Source organism: Marmota flaviventris, chromosome 20 (assembly GCF_047511675.1).
Source record: "Marmota flaviventris isolate mMarFla1 chromosome 20, mMarFla1.hap1, whole genome shotgun sequence".
In the NCBI taxonomy this organism is placed as follows: Eukaryota; Metazoa; Chordata; class Mammalia; order Rodentia; family Sciuridae; genus Marmota; species Marmota flaviventris.
Window position 1 is genome coordinate 14,562,316 of NC_092517.1, and position 19,105 is coordinate 14,581,420.

At 50.7% G+C, this 19,105-nt stretch overlaps 1 protein-coding gene and 1 long non-coding RNA gene across 11 annotated transcripts in view; one reads left to right on the forward strand and one right to left on the reverse strand.

Moving 5' to 3' along the window:
- Nucleotides 1–2,233, reverse strand: part of LOC114089856 (uncharacterized) — a 29,825-nt gene extending 27,592 nt beyond the window's left edge. Inside the window, exon 1 of the long non-coding RNA XR_003582245.2 lies at nt 1,937–2,233. This is a non-coding gene — a long non-coding RNA (uncharacterized lncRNA). The remainder of the gene's footprint in view (nt 1–1,936) is intronic.
- Nucleotides 1,230–17,477, forward strand: Brpf1 (bromodomain and PHD finger containing 1). 10 transcript variants are annotated; one of them, XM_027931801.2, is made up of 14 exons: nt 1,233–1,880; nt 3,831–4,439; nt 8,163–9,122; nt 10,134–10,296; nt 10,693–10,824; nt 11,228–11,374; nt 12,029–12,338; nt 12,663–12,986; nt 13,304–13,588; nt 14,092–14,239; nt 15,013–15,149; nt 15,252–15,370; nt 15,746–15,900; nt 16,607–17,477. In XM_027931801.2, exons 2-14 carry the CDS (start codon nt 3,841–3,843, stop codon nt 16,788–16,790), a joined length of 3,663 nt encoding a protein of 1,220 aa, XP_027787602.1. In that variant the 5' UTR covers nt 1,233–1,880; nt 3,831–3,840; the 3' UTR covers nt 16,791–17,477. The 10 variants fall into 10 exon arrangements, with proteins under 10 accessions (XP_027787607.1, XP_027787598.1, XP_027787599.1 ...); XM_027931802.2 differs by having other exon boundaries at nt 12,666–12,986; XM_027931803.2 differs by having other exon boundaries at nt 11,228–11,356.
- Nucleotides 17,478–19,105: the final 1,628 nt, after the last annotated feature.

Sequence of the window (19,105 nt, forward strand, 5' to 3'; positions counted from 1 at the left end):
TCTGAAGGAGGATTAGCAGGAGGATTGCAAGGTTGAGGCCAGCCTCAGCAACTTGGCAAGACTCTATCTAAAATAAATAAATAAAATAATAAAAAAATAAAGGCTAAGGATGTATCTAGTGGTAAAGTTAGGCTCAATCCCCAGTACACCTCCCAAGTGCATTTTGGGGAGTTGAATGCAAAGTTTGCATTGTGATAAAACAGAAGTTGTCATATGCTCCAGAATCTTAGAAGACCCTTTCATCCTCCTAGATAACAAAACTACTGAAACCCTGTTTAACAAGGATGTCTTCTGGCATCCAAGTTCTCTAAAACCCCCAAGAACTGACAACAGTTTTCGAGTTCCGTTTTACAATTATATGGAAGATGAGGAAGAATTTAACAACTTGCCCACGTTCACATAGCTAGGAAGTAGCACAGTCACATTAAGTCAGCTGTTATTTATTTTGGGCAACGGTGAGGAATCAAACCAAAGTCCTCATGCATACCAGGCAAGCACTCCATTTCCCAGCAGCTCTTCCAAAGATCTTCCAAACAACCTGCAACTATGCTGCAAATCCCTGCCAACCCATCAGTTTCCCAGCCCCTGGATCCCACCACTTTCGCACCCACCAGCACCCTGCACTTCCCCAAATGCGACTCCCCTCAGAATCACATCTTTCCTCCAGTCCCTCTCTTTTACCTTTTCCAAGCTCGTTCCCTTTCCTTCACTCCCGCCCCGTTACTCTATTCCGTCCGCCCTTTCCCTCCAGCCCCGCCCCTTTGCCCTTCCCAAGCCCCGCCCTTTCCCTTCAGCATCATTTTTTTTCCCAGTTCCATCCTTTATCCCCAGTCCAGCTCCACCTTCCAGACCCATCCAAAGCTCCGCCCTTTCTTTCCTCAGGCCCACTCTTCTGTTGAGCCCCACTATTTACCCCGCCGTCCTCCTGCCCCTATTCTCCTGACTGGGCCCCGCTTTGCACATAGCCCCGCCCCCTCCCCTCAAACCCCGCCCCACAGGACGGTCTATTCTTCCACCCCGCCCGCCCCGATCCACAACTCCCGGCCCCCTTAGGCTCCAGCCCGCGTCCCTCTGGCTCCGGCCCTGCCCCCAGCCCCGCCCCGCGCTCCCGCCCCGCCTCGCCGCCTTCCTCGGAGACCAAGGCCAGGTCCCTACCGCAGCCGCCGCGCCAGCGGGAGGGCGGGCGGGGAGGGAGGAGGCGGAGGGGGAGGGGAGAAGGGCGGGCTCCTTAGGCCCAGCCCCGCGCTCACCGTCCGCGGCCGCAGATTCGCCACAAACGGCCTGACGACCCCCGATCCCAAGCACTGCGACTTCAGCCTCCAGAAACTCAACTCTAAGGTGGAGGTGCTAGCCGAGCCCTGTGGGGTGTCCGGGGCCTTTCCAAGCCCCAGAGCATGGCCTCTTGCACCCCAGAGGGCAGGCGGAGATCCGTGGCGAAAGCGCAGCTCGGCAGCGCCGCGGCGCCGCGTTTACCTGCGCAGACGCCGTCGCCGCCGCTGCTGCCGCCGCCGCCGCCGCTGCCACTGCCTTTGCCGCCACGGTCTCCGCCGCCGCTGTCCCCTCGCTGCCTCCAGGATCCTCCATTGTTTCGGCGGCGCCGGGTCCCGAGGCTAGGCAATCTAGAGGCTCGCGAAACGGGCGGCGACCGACGGAGTTGAGACACTGGGGCGCCGGCGGGACCGGGAACGGCGGGGGTCAGCGCGGGAATCCCGGGGAGCCGGGGCCGGAGCGTGGGGCGGCAGGGGGCCGGGGTGGCGAGCTCTACTGTCTCCGGAGTTGGGGCTCCCCCTTCCCGGCCCGTCTTTCCCCGCCGGCCTCCCCAAGTGGGGTCGGAGCCCCGGCGGGCGCCCCCGGCGATGAACCCGGACTCGAGGTGGCCGGTGAGTATGCGCCTGGGACCAGGGCGGAGGTGGCCAGGGGGAAAAGGATAGTTTACCTTTACGGGGCGCGCACTCAGCGGCCTGGCTCGGGTGCCCCTCGGGCCACTCCAGCCGGCAGAACTGACAGTGCATTAGCTCTCGGCGGGCATCCCCGGGCAACAGTGTATCATTCGGGGCTGCCTGGGCCATGGCAGGAGGGGAGCCTTGTTGAACTTGTTACCTCGACGAAGGGGAAACGGCACCTCATCCGGGAGAGAGGGCTGTGGGCTCCGCCGAGGCCAACCAGGTCCCTCCGCCCCTTTCTCCTACTTCCTGCAGCCCCAAAGCTCCGAGGCGGGGTGGGGACTTATACAGCAACCTTACCCCCGGGTTACGGTCCTTCCCTGTGGGCTTTCAAGTCTAAGTTCTCGCCTCTCACCGCTGTGCCTCTGCTGCCGGGTCCCAGCGGGACATTGCAGGGGCCCTGTGCCACTTTGAGAGCTAGGGCAGCAAAGCCAGAGCTACAGCATTCACCTGGGACCCGACTTGGAAAGAGGAGATCTTGTTTGCGCCTTAGTTGGTTTGTGTTTAAAGACACAGCCCCAGCTACGAAGTGGAAGGAAGTTAGAGCTGAAGGTGTAGCTTTCCTGATGTGGAATTCAGGGGCTTTTGACTGAGGGGTTGGAACCGCCCACTTGCCTGGTTAAGTCAAAGGAGAGGTCCCAGGGTCAGGTTTGTCAGGGAGTTCAGGGTGGCTTTGCCTGTGATTGTACCAAGCCCCTAGCTGAATTGTTGAACTCAACTAGGCCGAGAGAAATTGGGGCAGTCTCTGACCAAGCTGGGCGTCCTGGGGTTTGGTGCCATCTGCTGTCTTCACTCACCCAGGAACATTGGGGAGGGGGAAGGGCTGCCCCTGACGCTGGGCATGTAGCCCAGCATGCCTAGATTGTCTTGTTCCTGTTTGTACTCCTAGGGCGCTGTACTTGGTAGGCACTCAGTTAATGGTGCATGAATGGGTGGATAAGAATCTCAAATGTAGTGCATGGCACCTTCTCTGAGTAAATAACCTGTTTTCACTTAGCTCCATCATATCCAGGGTGAGGATCCCCATAAAGATCTCAGAAGTGAACAAATTCAGTGATTTCTGTTGGAGTTGACTAAATTGTTGACTACCCATTCAGGGCTCTCCATGGGCTAATATTAGCCTTCATTCCATACCTCTCAACTCCAGTTCTGGCGATCTCCTCATTCAGCTGTTCATTCACAGGTTATTTGTTTGCCAAAAGCTGTGCCCATGGCATGCTGGGGTACTGAGGACACAGAAAGGGATAGGCGCTGGTGTGTTTACTGCTTAGCTGTTTAGTGGAAGGGTACATAAATTCCAGTGTGCTAAGTGCCATGCTGGAAGTGAGACTGGAACATTGTGGAAACTGCTCCTCTTGGGGAGTCAAAGAAGACATAACTTAAGTGACTGTTGGGTTTTGGAACCCATCATTCGGAGAGATTGGAGGGTATTCCTAATAGAGATAATCTGTATCTTGGGAGGTTATAATGTTCAGGGATTGGCAGGTTGCCTTGTAAAGATAGAAAGAACTGTAACTGGTGAAAAGAATCTAGAAATGGAGATTGGTACTAGGCAGTGAAAGGAGTGTCTTGGATGTTATCACAGAGAATTTGAATATTATGCTAGAGAACATCAGGAGACCTTTTGTTAAGAGCTTGGAGTGATCCTTAAAATATCACTTTGGCTACAGCATGAATTGGTTTAGATGAATTGAGACTTAGGTCAGAGGTAATGAGGACCCAGACCAGGACTGTGGTGGAAGTGATGGCATTTGGAAACACTATACAAGGGGGCTGGCCAGGACCAGATGACCCCTGAGGACAAGGAGGAGTAAAGAGATGGTGTCTTTGATTCACACAGCCAGGAACTCTTTCCCAGGCCTATGTTAACTTATCCATGTATTCTAGATGTGACAGCATGGGGGTGGACTTTGACGTGAAGACTTTCTGCCACAACTTGCGGGCAACTAAACCACCATACGAGTGCCCTGTGGAGACCTGCCGCAAGGTTTACAAGAGTTATAGTGGTATTGAATACCACCTATACCACTATGACCACGACAACCCGCCGCCCCCACAGCAGACTCCACTCCGCAAGCACAAGAAGAAGGGACGGCAGTCACGCCCAGCCAACAAGCAGTCACCCAGCCCCTCAGAGGTATCACAGTCACCAGGCCGTGAGGTGATGAGCTACGCACAGGCTCAGCGCATGGTGGAGGTGGACCTGCATGGCCGTGTCCACCGCATCAGCATCTTTGACAACCTGGATGTGGTATCAGAGGACGAGGAAGCCCCTGAGGAGGCCCCTGAGAATGGAAGTAACAAGGAGAACACTGAAACGCCTGCTGCTACTCCTAAGTCAGGCAAGCATAAGAACAAGGAGAAACGTAAGGACTCCAACCATCATCACCACCATAATGCTTCTGCAAGTGCCACCCCCAAGCTGCCAGAGGTGGTATACCGGGAGCTGGAGCAGGACACCCCTGATGCCCCACCCCGACCAACTTCCTATTACCGGTAAGGCCACCTCTGTTTCCCACCTGGAAAACTGGTCAAGCAGGGTTCAGGAACCAGTGATAGATAGGAGGGTGATAGGATAAAGGATAGGAAGTGAACTGATCTTTCCAGGGCAGTGAGAGGAACTGGACCTCTGCTAATGATGGTACTTACTCTGCACTGCCACATGTCAGGCCCCGAGTACTTTACAGTCACTCCCTTATTTTATTTTCACAACTCTCTCAGTTAGGTATTGTTCTCATTACAGGTGAGGAAGCCATGATCCAAAATGTGTGTCAGATCTATGCAAAGTAGATAGATGAACTAACCCAGGTCTCTCTGACTCCAGGCAAAGCTGCATTATTTCCACTATACCCACAATCTCATTTCTAATTCTCACCCTCTTCTAATTCTCACTGTGTGAGTATGAGGAATACATCCAGCTTCTGGTGTTCTAGAGACCCCATCTGTAGAGCAGGCACAGTGTTCCTCTGTAAGGTTCTCAAAGCAGTTTCTGAATCTGTAGAGGTAATTTCCCCAGCATTCTGTTGTCCCCCATCCTTTAGCATGCTTAAGCCAATATTCCACTGCCTGTGTTTTGTACTTCTCCAGGGGCCCTTTCTTCCATTTACTTCTTGTATTCCTTCTTTTGAAGGAGTGTACCCCACTCCTTCCAAGAATTAGCCTCAGTAGCTCCTATTGAAGTCACACATATGACAAAAACCAAGTATAAAACCCAGATATTAGAGTTTTAGTTTTCAAGACAAAGAGGGTATTCTGATGGTCTTAGTAGGGCAGTTTTTATGTTTTGATGTCGGGGGGTGCTGCTAGGGATGGAACTCAGGGGCACTCAACCACTGAACCATATCCCTAGCCCTTTTTTGTATTTTATTTAGATACACATATCTCACTGAGTTGCTTATCACCTCACCATTGCTGAGGCTGTTTCTTTTTAAACCAAAAATGTAGTCTACATGGTGTTATATGAAATTCAGTTTTCTGAATGCAAATCTGTGGGAACACAAGTGATATGACCCATTACGATACTTTCTCTCATTTCAGTTTTAACCAGTCTCCCTTTTTTCTTTTTCCTATTCTTTCATCTGTTCAGCCCAATTCTCACTCCTTCTAGCTTTCCAGAGTCTCTTTCTCTTTTCTGTTAGCATCGACTATTATGCTCACTCTCAACCTCAAAACAGACCCTTGTCTGGGCCCCCCTTCTCCTTAGGGCTCTTGAGCTCTCTGCTCTGACATGCAGTCCAGCCCAGCTCACTCAGCAGCTTTTCTCCCTCCACACAGGTTCACTCTTTCCTCTTGGGGATCAGATCTATTCTCCAGGACAGCAGTTCTCAGCTGGCACACTGCAGTCAGTTAGGAGGTGTGTTGTATATAATTATCATTGTTAGCAAGTCCACGTTCTGTAAATGGTTTATTTTTTATATAAATTCAAAAGATCTGAGGTCATCTCTAATCACATCACTTTCTCTTGCTTGCATTCTGATATGCTTCCTTGTAGGGGAGGGAGAGGGCAGTGTGCCAGGAATTGTGCATGACATGCGGCCACCTTATCTATGCTGCAGCCTGTAATCTGGGAGACTGTGGGAGTGTGTTATGCACCAAGACAATATGTCACATGTGTCATGGCAGAGGAAAGGGTGAGACCCAGTGCTCAGGAGATCTGGTGCAGGGCCTGAAAGGATCCAGATGGTTCACACCAGCCCTGAGTCATACCCTTGTTCAAAGAGCACAGGTTGCAGTCACCCTTGGTAAGAGGTAAAGGACTAAGGAAAAAGCTGCATCCTACAGACAACATTTTAGTCTCTCCTTCCTGCCACCTCCAGAATGCCTTTTAAATGCACAACAGTGAGCGCCTATTTCTGTGTAGTGAATCAGACCTGATCTCCCTGCCTGTCCTGTAGTGGAGGAGTGAGACACATAAACAACTGTAATGCAAGGCAGGGTGGGTCAGGACTGTACAAAAGCTAATAAAGTTAACATTTGCTGAGTACTCAATCTGTGCCAAGCACTGTCCGAAGCACTTTAGCTGTAACTCATTTCATAGTCATAACAGCAACGTGAAGTAGGTTTATGTTAGCATCATCACTTCACAGATGAGGAGACTGATGCCCAGAGAGCTTGACTCACGTATCCACAGGGCCCAGGCAATATGGCTTCAGAGCCTGTGTGCATTAGGCCAGCTCAGAGCCCCATTCCCCAGGTGGAAAGAGGAGAGTAGAGACAGGAACTAAAATGTTGCTAGGATCTGCTGTGTGCTACTTGATTTTGGACATTCATTCTTGTGATTCAATGTAATCTTGATAGTGTTTGTGAGTAGATAGCATTATTCTCATTCTGTAGTCAATTAAACCAAGGTTCAGAGAAGAAAGGTGACGTCTGAAGGTCAGAGTGGCAGATGGAGGATTTAAGTCCAGGTTTATTAGAAACTGAAACCCTAATCTTTTCATTGTACTCTATAGTTTACAGTGCCAGAGTCCAGGCCACCAAGAACATGGCAAACATGGGGTGCTTGCTCTGTATCACAAGTACCAGGAGCAACTCTCCATTCTAGGCCAGCAGGTGCTACAGGGTGGAGGTAAAGAGTTCTGGGACTGGAGATTAGATGCCAGCTCTGCAGCTCCCCTGTCTTATATTAAATAGGGCAGTTAATTAACTTCTCAAAGCTTTAGTTTCCTCATCTTCAAAATGAAGATAGAACATTTAGCCAGCTGCAGTGCACACTCTGTAATCCAGGTGACTCAAGAGGCTGAGGCAGGAGGATCTCAAGTTCTAGGCCAGCCTTGGCAACATAGCAAGACCTGTCTTATAAAACAAAAAGGGCTGGGGATGTGGCTCAAGCGGTTGCGCGCTCGCCTGGCATGCGTGCGGCCTGGGTTCGATCCTCAGCACCACATACAAAGATGTTGTGTCCGCCGAAAACTAAATAATAAATATTAAAAAAATTCTCTCTGTCTCTCTCTCTCTCTAAAAAATAAAAAGGCTAGGGATACGGCTCAGTAGTGGAAGGTCTCTGGGTTCAATTCCCAATACCACCCCCACAAGAAAAGACCATTGACCCTATGCCTACTGTGGTAAGTTAGCATAATGCTTGGTTCATTGTAAATACTCAATGAATCTAGCTTTGATTATTATCAAGTTCATTGTAAATACTCAATGAATCTAGTTTTGAGAACAAACATAATACCTAGAGTTTGAGGGAGCCCTGAGCTGATGCAAGCACCAACTGAGAGAAAGACCCATCATCTCTAGTCAAGGGCCTGCCAGTTGGTGCTAAAGTAATTTATAAATAATTTGCCAGTGATATCAAGGATCTTCCTTCCCCGGCTCTTTGTACTGTCATCCAGACTACCACAATGGGTCCTGCTGCCACTGTCTTCCCTTTAGGAATCAGATCCTCAGTTCTATACCAAAAGGGAGATGGTGTCTCATAGCAGCTAAGACTTGAGCTTTTGTAGAGATAGGCCTGGATTCATACTCTAGCTCTACCACTTTCTCACAAGTGAGCTGGGGCAGGTGCATTAACTTACCCAAGCTTTACACTTCATTTCCTTCAAAACAGGAATGAGTGTAGTGTCTCTAGTACCTGGGATTAGGGTGAGGATCAAGCAAGCCAGCATGAGTAAAGGCACAGGTTTAGAGTAAGTGTTTGGCAATGGACACCACTCGTTTTCTCTAAGATAGGAGAATCTCAACCATGTGATGCTGAACTGCCTTTGTGCACTTCAGGTACATTGAGAAGTCTGCAGAAGAGCTGGATGAGGAAGTTGAGTATGACATGGATGAGGAGGATTACATCTGGCTGGATATCATGAATGAGCGGCGAAAGACAGAGGGTGTGAGTCCAATCCCACAGGAGATCTTTGAGTACCTAATGGACCGGCTGGAAAAAGAGTCCTACTTTGAGAGTCACAATAAAGGTGACCCCAATGCACTAGTGGACGAGGATGCTGTGTGCTGTATCTGCAATGATGGTGAGTGCCAGAACAGCAATGTCATCCTCTTCTGTGACATGTGCAACCTGGCCGTACACCAGGAGTGCTACGGTGTCCCCTATATCCCTGAGGGCCAGTGGCTGTGCCGCCGTTGCCTACAGTCACCCTCCCGTGCTGTGGACTGTGCCCTGTGCCCCAACAAGGGTGGTGCCTTCAAGCAGACAGATGACGGGCGCTGGGCCCATGTGGTGTGTGCCCTGTGGATCCCCGAGGTCTGCTTCGCCAACACAGTCTTCCTAGAGCCTATTGATAGCATCGAGCACATCCCACCAGCACGCTGGAAGCTTACCTGCTACATTTGCAAACAGCGGGGCTCAGGGGCCTGCATTCAGTGCCACAAGGCCAACTGCTATACAGCCTTCCATGTGACATGCGCCCAGCAGGCTGGCCTTTACATGAAAATGGAACCAGTGCGGGAGACGGGTGCCAATGGCACCTCTTTCAGTGTCCGCAAGACAGCCTACTGCGACATCCACACACCCCCAGGCTCTGCCCGCCGCCTGCCTGCCTTATCCCACAGTGAGGGTGAGGAAGATGAGGATGAAGAGGAAGATGAGGGTAAGGGCTGGAGCTCAGAGAAGGTCAAGAAGGCCAAGGCCAAGTCCCGGATAAAGATGAAGAAGGCACGGAAGATCTTGGCAGAGAAGCGGGCAGCAGCACCTGTGGTGTCAGTGCCCTGCATCCCACCACACAGGTATGTGGGGCACAGTTGGATAGGCAGGGGACGGAAGAATAAGCTCAGCTGGAAAAGAACTGACAGGCTTCTGAGTAGAATAGCAAGGCTAGGTTATCCTTTCCCTATCAGGAGCTGCATAGAAATATAAAAAATTCCTAAAGAGATTATCATGTTACCTGATTTTTTAAAAAAATTTGTTTTCATATGGTGCTGAGGATCGAACCCAGTGCTTCACACATGCTAGGCAAGCGCTCTACCATGGACCTACAACCCCAGCCCCAAGTCACCTGACTTTTACAGTAGGAGCCAGAATCCCGAACCTTTGACTGAAAGACCTAACAGGTGTTTTAAACTGCCTACATTTTGATGGTATGGTTTGTGAGGAAAAAAGAGGATGAAACAGCCACAATGAAAAAATGATCTGATCAAGAAGACAGTAGTAGAGTGAAAAGCACAGAAGGGAAGACTCAAGAAGTTGTGGAGGGCTGGGGTGTGGCTCAGTGGTAGAGTGCATATTTGGTGTGCCCGAGACCTGGTCAATCCCAATAGTGGAGTGTGAGCTGCTGCTCATTTGGGCCATGATCATCAGTTACTTTTAACTCTCACCAGAAATCTCTGCTCCAATACAAAAATACAATACAGTTGTAATTTATCTTCACTTAATCTTGGCCAAAAGGCCAATGAGACAAGTGATTCCAACTATATCTCAGCTTTCAAAGGCCCAATCTGAGAGGAAATTCCTGGGTCAAATAGTTCTCTGGACTGCAGTGGCTAATGTAGTCTAGAGGCAGAGCTTTACCTAGACACCAGGAAGTCAAGGATCTGGCATAGTGCTGGAAGCTTGGGTTCTGATCTGCTGCACTGTCATGGAAGATACCATTCTGTGATCTTTGCCTTAAGCCCAGAGTCACAGACCTTTTTGACCAGAGACATATTCCCTATTCATCTCCATTTGGGAACTCTCATTTGCCAGAGACCCCTGTTCTGCTTCAGAGAATCAGGTTTTCCTTTTTGTTCCTTGGCTCCCAGGCTCAGTAAAATCACCAATCGCCTGACCATCCAGAGAAAGAGCCAGTTCATGCAGAGGCTGCACAGCTACTGGACGTTGAAGCGGCAGTCACGGAATGGGGTTCCACTGCTGCGACGCCTGCAGACACACCTCCAGTCTCAGAGGAACTGTGACCAAGTTGGGGTACTGTGTCCAATTCCCTGTGGGCTATGGGAATTAGTGTCAGGAGGACCAGGACCAAAGTTTGCATCTGTAGCTTCCAGTATCAGAGGGCTTAGGCTGTTTCCTTCTTTAAACCAGCCCTCAAACCAAGGTCAGCATGAAATCTATATATATTATCAGCTCAGTGGGAAGGTATTTGTTCATGTGTGTTGATTCATTCATTCAACAGACACATGCTGAACATTTATTCTATGCCAGGTCTTGGGGACACACAGATTGAGCACTACCAGCAAATTACTGTGCACCTTCTTGACTTGACCTGCCCTTGACCCAAGTCTCCTGGGTTTTCCTGTCATTTCTGGTCTTTCCTCCCACTGTCTGATCATCCCTTGATAATCCCCCTTTTTGCCTCTACAGAGAGATTCTGAGGATAAAAACTGGGCCCTCAAAGAACAGCTCAAGTCCTGGCAGCGACTCCGGCATGACCTAGAACGAGCTCGGCTGCTAGTAGAACTGATCCGCAAGCGGGAGAAACTCAAAAGGGAGACGGTGAGTGCTCCTGGGTCAGCCTTATTTTTCAAAGGAGAGTGCAGACTCAGGAGAAGGAAAAGTATCTGCGCAGACCAGGAAACATCACGGCTGATGCTGGAGTCAGTTCTTCTGGCACTGAGTGTGCCTTCAGGCCTATGGGAAGCAGAATGTCCCCAGAGAATATGAACAGAATTCTAACTTACAAAGTCCAGGTGGCTCATGTTGGGAGTTCATGGAAGTGGAAGGGCAGAGTAGTTGTCCTACTTAACAGAACCTTGTAGAAGGTAGACCTGAGAGTTCATTCCCAGTTATTGGGGGTGGGAAGGAAGGTGAGTTCCCAAACCAGCTGGGACCATCTCTTTGGATCTCTAGGCCAAGGAACTGGCCTGAGCCTGGCTGATCAGGCCTTTTTGTGTGTCAGATTAAGGTCCAGCAGATTGCCATGGAGATGCAACTGACTCCTTTCCTCATCCTCCTTCGCAAAACCTTGGAACAGCTCCAAGAGAAGGACACAGGCAACATCTTCAGCGAGCCGGTCCCTCTGTCTGAGGTAACCGAATTGGACGAAGTAAGAATCCCTTCCCCTCACTCCACCTTCTTTCTGTTCTTCTCCCCGTTGGACCCCTGCTGCAGGTCTGGGCCAGGAACTAGGTGGGGACCTTGAAGAGAGGGGCTGGTGGCTCTGGGGCAGGATGAACTGGAGCCACATGTATCACCTGGACTCTGTCTTGTCCCTGTCACACCCCAAGGGCCCAGAATGGGAGGCAATCTGCACTCCTTCCCCAGAGGCAGGGACTGAGTCTGCCAAATGAATAACCCCAAGGGCAGGAAGACACTTTCCGGGTGCTGAACCCTAGAACGGAGACTTTAGAAGGCTCAGCACCTAAAGAACCAGCTCTGAAGCCCTAGGTCCTGACTGGCAGGACCTGTGTAAAAGGTATAAAATAAGAGGCCTGAGGCAGCAGCCTGCTTATAAGTCTTAGTGATAAATGAAAAGCAATAGGAGTACAAGGCCCAGAGACGTTAAGAGACATACCAAGGTCACACAGCTTGTGACTGGTCAAGTTAGGACTATAATCCAGCTTTCCTTTTCCTGTGCTACATGCCAGCCTCTATCTGGTGGGAGGAGGTTGCTGGATGCATTTTAGGGGGTTTATTAGGAACAGGTTTCAGGGGAATAAGAACATATCTCTACTTAGACATACTTGCCCTGCTCTCCCAGGTACCTGACTACCTAGATCACATCAAAAAGCCCATGGACTTTTTCACCATGAAGCAGAACTTGGAGGCTTACCGCTACCTGAACTTTGATGATTTTGAGGAGGACTTCAACCTCATCGTCAGCAACTGCCTCAAGTATAACGCCAAGGACACCATCTTCTACAGGGCAGCAGTGCGGCTCCGTGAGCAGGGTGGCGCTGTGCTTCGTCAGGCCCGGCGCCAGGCAGAAAAAATGGGCATTGACTTTGAGACGGGCATGCATATCCCTCACAGCCTGGCTGGAGATGAGGCCCCACACCACGCTGAAGATGGTGGGTGATAAGTCATATACACACATAGAGGCCAATGCCAGGGATGGACAGCTTTCCAAAAGTCCCCTCCTGGGAGCAGGCAGTGTAGGCAGAAAGCAGCTAGGCTGAGCAGTGGCAAGCTATCCCCAGGAATGCTCCCCAAGAAGCCAGACTGGGTGAATGGATAGCAGTACCCGCCATTCCACATCTTGGTGCTGCTATTTTACAGCTGTTCCTGGTGAGAAGCCAAGGGGGGAAGAGTGGGTTTCTTGCTGCCTGCCCAGGTTTAATGGGGCCCAGTGGGCTGCCCTGACTCTGACCTTTTCCCTTTAACCCTAACCCTAGCAGCAGAGGAAGAGCGGCTGGTCCTGCTGGAGAATCAGAAGCACCTGCCAGTAGAAGAACAGCTCAAATTGTTGCTGGAGCGGCTGGATGAGGTGAATGCCAGCAAGCAGAGTGTAGGCCGCTCGAGGCGAGCGAAAATGATCAAGAAAGAGATGACAGCATTGCGGCGGAAACTTGCCCACCAGCGGGAGACTGGACGGGATGGGCCTGAAAGACACGGCCCCTCCAGCCGAGGCAGTCTGACACCCCACCCAGCAGCCTGTGACAAGGATGGGCAGACAGACAGTGCCGCGGAGGAGAGCAGCAGCCAGGAGACGAGCAAAGGTCTGAACCCTACAGCAAGGTGGACCCAAAGCAAGTCAGACTTTGGCTCTGCAGCACACGCTCAAGCCTCTGTGGCCCCCAGGCAGAGGTCCTTTCTGCACAGCTAGCTATGCTTTCCCCCTCATTCCCCCATCAGGGGCCTCTTAGCTGCCTCTTTGGCTATTTGTGTGAGTCACTGTTCCAAATTCCATAACCCCCAATCCTCTCCCAACTCTAGCTGGAGTAATGGTCCCGTATACTCAGGGCATGACCCTGGACACCTACCCTTCTCATGTCAGGCCCCTCACCAACTCTCCTTCTCTCTTTCTCTGCTCCAGGCCTGGGTCCCAACATGTCCTCAACCCCCGCACATGAGGTGGGCAGGAGAACCTCAGTTCTGTTCTCCAAAAAGAACCCGAAGACAGCTGGACCGCCCAAGAGGCCGGGCCGGCCCCCCAAAAACCGGGAGAGCCAGATGACCCCCAGCCACGGAGGCAGTCCTGTGGGGCCCCCCCAGCTCCCCATCATGGGCTCCCTGCGTCAGCGCAAGCGGGGTAGGAGCCCCCGGCCCAGTTCGAGCTCAGACAGCGACAGTGATAAGTCCACAGAAGACCCCCCAATGGGTGAGCCTCACCATCACCCAGACCCCCAAGAGAGTGAGCAAAGCTGCCATTTTTTTCCAGCATACTCCCAACTGTCCTTTCATTTTCCCATAAAAGAAGCTAAAGGCTCCCTTAGGAATCCTTTTATTCCATCCTCTCATTTTACAGTTGGGAAGACAGGATCAGATACACTGTGACCCAGCTAGGCTCCTTTGCAGGGTCCCCCCTACCCTCAATTCCATTGTATCACTTCACTTTTTCTCTTCTCACCTTCCTCAGGGATCTCCTGCCCTTTATTCCATCTGTGTCCTAAGGCTAGTATCTGCCATGGAAAGCAAAAGAGTAGGGCAGGGTTGTGGCCAGCTCTTGTAGACACTGCCCAGAGCTAGCTCTGCTGGCCAAGTTTTGAGGAATTGTCCAGCCTAAAAGGAGAACCCACACTCTAAGCCCTTTTACCCCTGTGTTATCTCTGGTCTACATCCTCCTGACTGGTTCCTTCCTTCCTCCCCCTCCCTCCAACCAAGACTTACCAGCCAATGGCTTCAGCAGTGGAAACCAGCCAGTGAAGAAGAGTTTCTTGGTGTACCGCAATGACTGCAGCCTTCCCCGGAGCAGTTCAGACTCTGAATCCAGCAGCAGTAGCAGCAGCAGTGCTGCCTCAGACCGGACCAGGTACCAGCCCTCCAGATCAAAGCTACCTTCTGGGATTGCCTTCCAGGACTCAAAGAAATGAGCCCTTCCAGGTTTCCCTTTTAGAAGTGGGGTGGCAGCCATCTCAGCCTAGAGTAGGTGGCTCAAACCCAAGTTTCTCATCTCTGCAAAATAAATGGGATACATCAGTGTCGTCATAATGGAAGGGAAGAAACCTTCTTGGGTTAAGCTAATGGTTTAGAGCAGAGAGTGTAAACTGGTACCTGTGTCCTGGATTTGACCTGCAGATACATTTTGTTTGGCCATCATGGTGTTTTTAGAAAATGAATCCAGATATGCCACATAAAATTCCCAATCTCTATTCTTTTTAAAAAAATCAGAGGATCAGCTAGGCAATGGTGGCACAGGCTTATCATCCCAGTGACTAGGGGTGCTGAGGCAGAAGGATGGAAAGTTCAAGGATAGCTCTGGCAACTTAGTGAGATCCTGTCTCAAAATAAAAAATAAGGTGGGCTGAGGAGTGTTGGTCAGTGATCAAAGGCCCTTGGGTTCAATCCCAGGGGTGCCTGGTGTGCCTGCATATCGCCTTTGAACAAGGCATATACTCCCCACACCTTATTCCAGCCCACCTTGGTAAAATGACCAGCTCCCTAGAGTGTGTGAGTTTGAAATTCTTCATATAGTCTCTGCTTTCCAAAAGTCTAGACACTGGGGACTTAAAAGAGAAGACATGTGCCAAGCCATTCTCCATTCCTCCTCTTCTTTGAACTGAGTTCCCACTGTTTTGTCTACAGCACAACACCCTCAAAACAAGGCCGGGGCAAGCCCTCCTTCTCTCGGGGCACATTCCCAGAGGATAGCAGTGAAGATACCTCAGGCACTGAGAATGAGGCCTACTCCGTGGGCACTGGCCGCGGCGTGGGCCACAGCAGTAAGTACTTTCACCCAAAGCCAGGGATGCTGGGCACTCAGTGTCAGGGCCTTGCCAGCCCCCCAGCCACTGATCCACCCCCTCTCTCCCTTTCCTGTGAAGTGGTGAGGAAGAGTCTGGGTCGGGGAGCTGGCTGGCTCTCAGAGGATGAGGACTCCCCTCTGGACGCTCTGGACCTGGTGTGGGCCAAATGCCGAGGGTATCCATCATACCCAGCTCTGGTAGGCTTCCACTTCTCTTCCTGCCTCTTGCTTTCTAACCCCAGAACTCAGGTTCACAATTGTAGGACTTTCCCTGCTCTCTACTGAACTGTGGAACCCAGGGTTCCCTAATAGATAAGAGTGGTAGAAAAAGATGTAGCTTGAGTATCCCCATAGAGGCCTCTAGTCAGTTTCTCTGTCACTCCTTTGTCCTTCTTTTTGCCCTTAGGCTCTGAAATAATTTAGCATAGAAAAAAGTGAAGGGTCAGTATAATAATCCTAGTAGCATGACAACTTTTTTGTCCCTGCTTCAGATGTAGTCTCCAAATTATTGGGAAGGGAGAGCTTTGGGGAGGAATTGAATGGAACCAAACTGGGCTCATATTACACCCTCAGATCATTGATCCAAAGATGCCCCGAGAAGGTATGTTCCACCATGGGGTTCCCATCCCTGTGCCCCCACTGGAGGTGCTGAAACTTGGGGAGCAGATGACCCAGGAAGCCCGAGAGCATCTCTACCTCGTTCTCTTCTTTGACAACAAAAGAACCTGGTAAGAAAGGTGGGGAGCATTTGGTGTGACTCAGCCATAGATGCAACCCATTGTGGTATGGGGCAGACTGCCAGGAAAGTCCAGCAGCAGACCAGGCTGTCACAGATCCATGGGGAATGGATGAAAGAACAGCTCTTTGAGCAAAAGGGTTGTGTTGACCATGAGACTGACAAGCAAAGTGGTCAGTAGCTAACAAAGAACTGTGGCTAGAAACCATAGGAACACCAGTGACTGACAGATATGGGGGTGACTCCCAACCCTGACTTAGAGGGCTTCTGGACTTAATTTTCCCAGCTCTTCCTCTATGGTATCAAGGATAAAGCCCACATAAATATTTAGGCTCTAAATCCCTGTTCTGTTGCATATACATATGTCGTCTTTATTAATTGCCTGCCAATGATATTCAGTGCTAGTTAAGTCTGCCTGGAGCTTATGGGACAGTTAGGTCGGGGCTTCTCCTCTTAGCACTCATAAATACCTTGTGGTTACCCCGTAGTGTAGCTGTTGACTGGACTCTTTCCATCATTAGGCTGTGAGCAAGTCCTTGAGGACAAGGACTGTGTCTCTGGGTCTCTGTAACCCCAGTGCCCAGCAGTCTCTTGCCAGTGTGGGTTCTGAGGAGAGGTGTTTTTGAAAGCATGGAGTGAGGAAAGCTAGTGCTTGTTCTCACTGAGATGATTTATTTGATCTTCACCTTTCTCTGTAGGCAGTGGCTACCCAGGACTAAGTTGGTCCCTCTGGGTGTGAACCAGGACCTAGACAAAGAGAAGATGTTGGAGGGCCGCAAGTCAAATATCCGCAAGTCAGTACAAATCGCCTACCACAGGGCTCTTCAGCACCGTAGCAAGGTTCAGGGTGAACAGAGCAGCGAGACCAGCGATAGCGACTGATACTGCCCAACCTACAGTGCCCTGTGACTTCTCTCCTTCCCTTTGCTCACTGTCCTGGAGTGGCACCGGCCTCTGCACTGACTCATTCCTGGTCTTGGGGCCAGTCTCAGGGGAAGCTGGGTGGGGGAGGTCCCTCCTGCCCTGAGTGCAGCTGGACTGTACAGAACACTCCAAGGGCCCACAGCGACTCAGTGCAAGGAGAGGAGAGGTCCCACAGGTCAGAAAGAGCTCCAGTGACCTCATGGTATTGTAGAGCAGGGTGGTGGGCCAAGGTTAGGACACTGCTTAAAACAGGCCATCCTACCACCTCTGCCTGCTCATGCCAGGAGAATACATACTGCCTAGAGGCCTGAGGCCCCTGCAGGTGGTGAGGCATGCCGGCATCTGCCCAGCCTAGCAGTGGGATTGATGTCTGTCCAGCCCGGAAGAGGGGCACTAGGTGACCCCCTCCCCTGCTGTTGTAAATAATGTAATTATCGGAGAATTTAAATTATTCTCATTTGTAACTGCGTTTCCGGGTCGCGCCAGAGTCATTTGGTACTAAAAAAAAAAAGAAAAAAAGACTGGGGCCTGTCCCCACTTCCCTGTCTTTCCCATAGATTCCCCCTTACCTTTCAAACTGGTTTGTATTTATTTCAAAGGAAGAAAATATATTGATTCTTAGAAAAATAAACAGTCTATTTAGAATTCTTTGTTCTTGCCTTCTGCTAGGGCACAGGGATTCAATGGGAGGTAGATCTATGCCCTAGGGATGGTATATAATTGGGCCCCAGTGATACTGCTATGCATGCTAGTTTTGACACAACAGCAAAAGAAATATGAGAGTTCCCATTTGCCATACTCTAAGTGGAAGGCCTTGTACTAAGTATCTAGATACACAATTTTACTTATACCTTACAGCAAATATAGGGTAGGGTAATAAGATAATAGACTGGTTGTCTCCACAAAGATACTTTGGTTTAGAAAAAGTAAGAAACTTGCCTAAGTTCCCACAACTAGAAAGTTTCACAGCTAGGAAACTTGAATTCAGGTCTATTTGTCTGCAAAGCTGACTGTTCAACTAGTTTGCTGAACTGGGAATGAAAAGTCCACTCTGGATTCCTTTGTGGATTTCAGTGGGTGGCTTCATTCAAGTCCTTTGCCAGGAGCATGGCCCAAGTGCTTCTGTCACTATAGCTGAGATTGGAAACAGACAAAGGATGTAAAGGTTGCTTTCATTCACCCCCAAAAGTGGCACCTTTTCCAATTCAACCAACATTTGTTGAAGGAGTGACTTCCAAGTGCTAGGTGCCTGTGAGGTGGCATGCCTACTAGGTGAAACAGCAAGACATGGTTTGCCCAAGGCCTTGTAGCCACTGAGGAATGAAACTTAAGTCAAAGACTCATCTGTTGATTCTCCATGCACCCAGCTGTGCCATGCTGTGGATGAGACACAAAGATTAATCACCTGCAGATCTTGCCCTTGAAGAACTTGGGGTCTAGTCGTTTAAATACAACCCCAAATCACCATGCTAGGTGGAAAATGCCCCAGATTAACTTCCCAAGTTCATGACCCCTAACTCCATTTTTCCATTTTCCTCCAGAAAGTAATAAATTACATAGTCTTTTCTGGGTCCAGGCGGCTGGCAGTGGCAACTGGACCAGACAAGCTGCCTCAGGGTTTCACATTTGTACTCTGGGTTGCTGCTTAGGTTCCTGGGGCCCTCCGGAAAGGCTCCTAGTGGGCCTCACTCCATGCACAAGAGTGAACAGGGGGGTGTACCGTCTTAGGAGTGCTCCGGACGGAAGGAGCAGATGTGGCGAGGAGTTCGCCAAGAGACAGGCCTCTGAAGGACTTAAGAGGCCTGCAGGCGCGGTAGAGGCTAGGAGAAGGCCTGAGCAGGGACAAGCTGAGCGGGTAAACGCTGAAGAGAGAGTCCTCCCGAGACAGGTTCTGGAGACACTTCTAAGGGCCCAGAACTGGGCTTGGGTAAGATTCATGGTTGAAGAAAGAGGTCATGAGAGGAAGGCCCGATGAGGGCGAGTATCAGACTCCGAAGACTCATTGGAGAAAGGGTCTTTGAGGACGAGGTGGGGAAGGCTGGGCTGAGGGCTCGGTGAAACTCGGGCAGGATTTGGGCCTGCGCAGCACCGGGTTCGCAGGCGCGCGGGGCGAGTGCAAGGCATCTCGGAGGAAAAGCCAATAGTCGGCAGCGAGCCCAGAGCGCGCCAACGGCCTGGGCGCCGCGGAAAGCCACGCCCCCTCCGCCACGCCCGCTTCCTCATTGGCCCTCCCACTTCCTTCTCGGATTGGCTACCACTAGGTCAAATAAGAG

Bases quoted from the DNA above. Each gene is read 5' to 3' on its own strand.
- Brpf1 (XM_027931797.2), top strand. From the start codon at position 3,841: ATGGGGGTGGACTTTGACGTGAAGACTTTCTGCCACAACTTGCGGGCA. The intron at 10,825-11,227 runs GTGAGTGCTCCT...TTTGTGTGTCAG, and splicing joins AGAAACTCAAAAGGGAGACG to ATTAAGGTCCAGCAGATTGC. The intron at 12,339-12,662 runs GTGGGTGATAAG...CCCTAACCCTAG, and splicing joins CCCACACCACGCTGAAGATG to CAGCAGAGGAAGAGCGGCTG.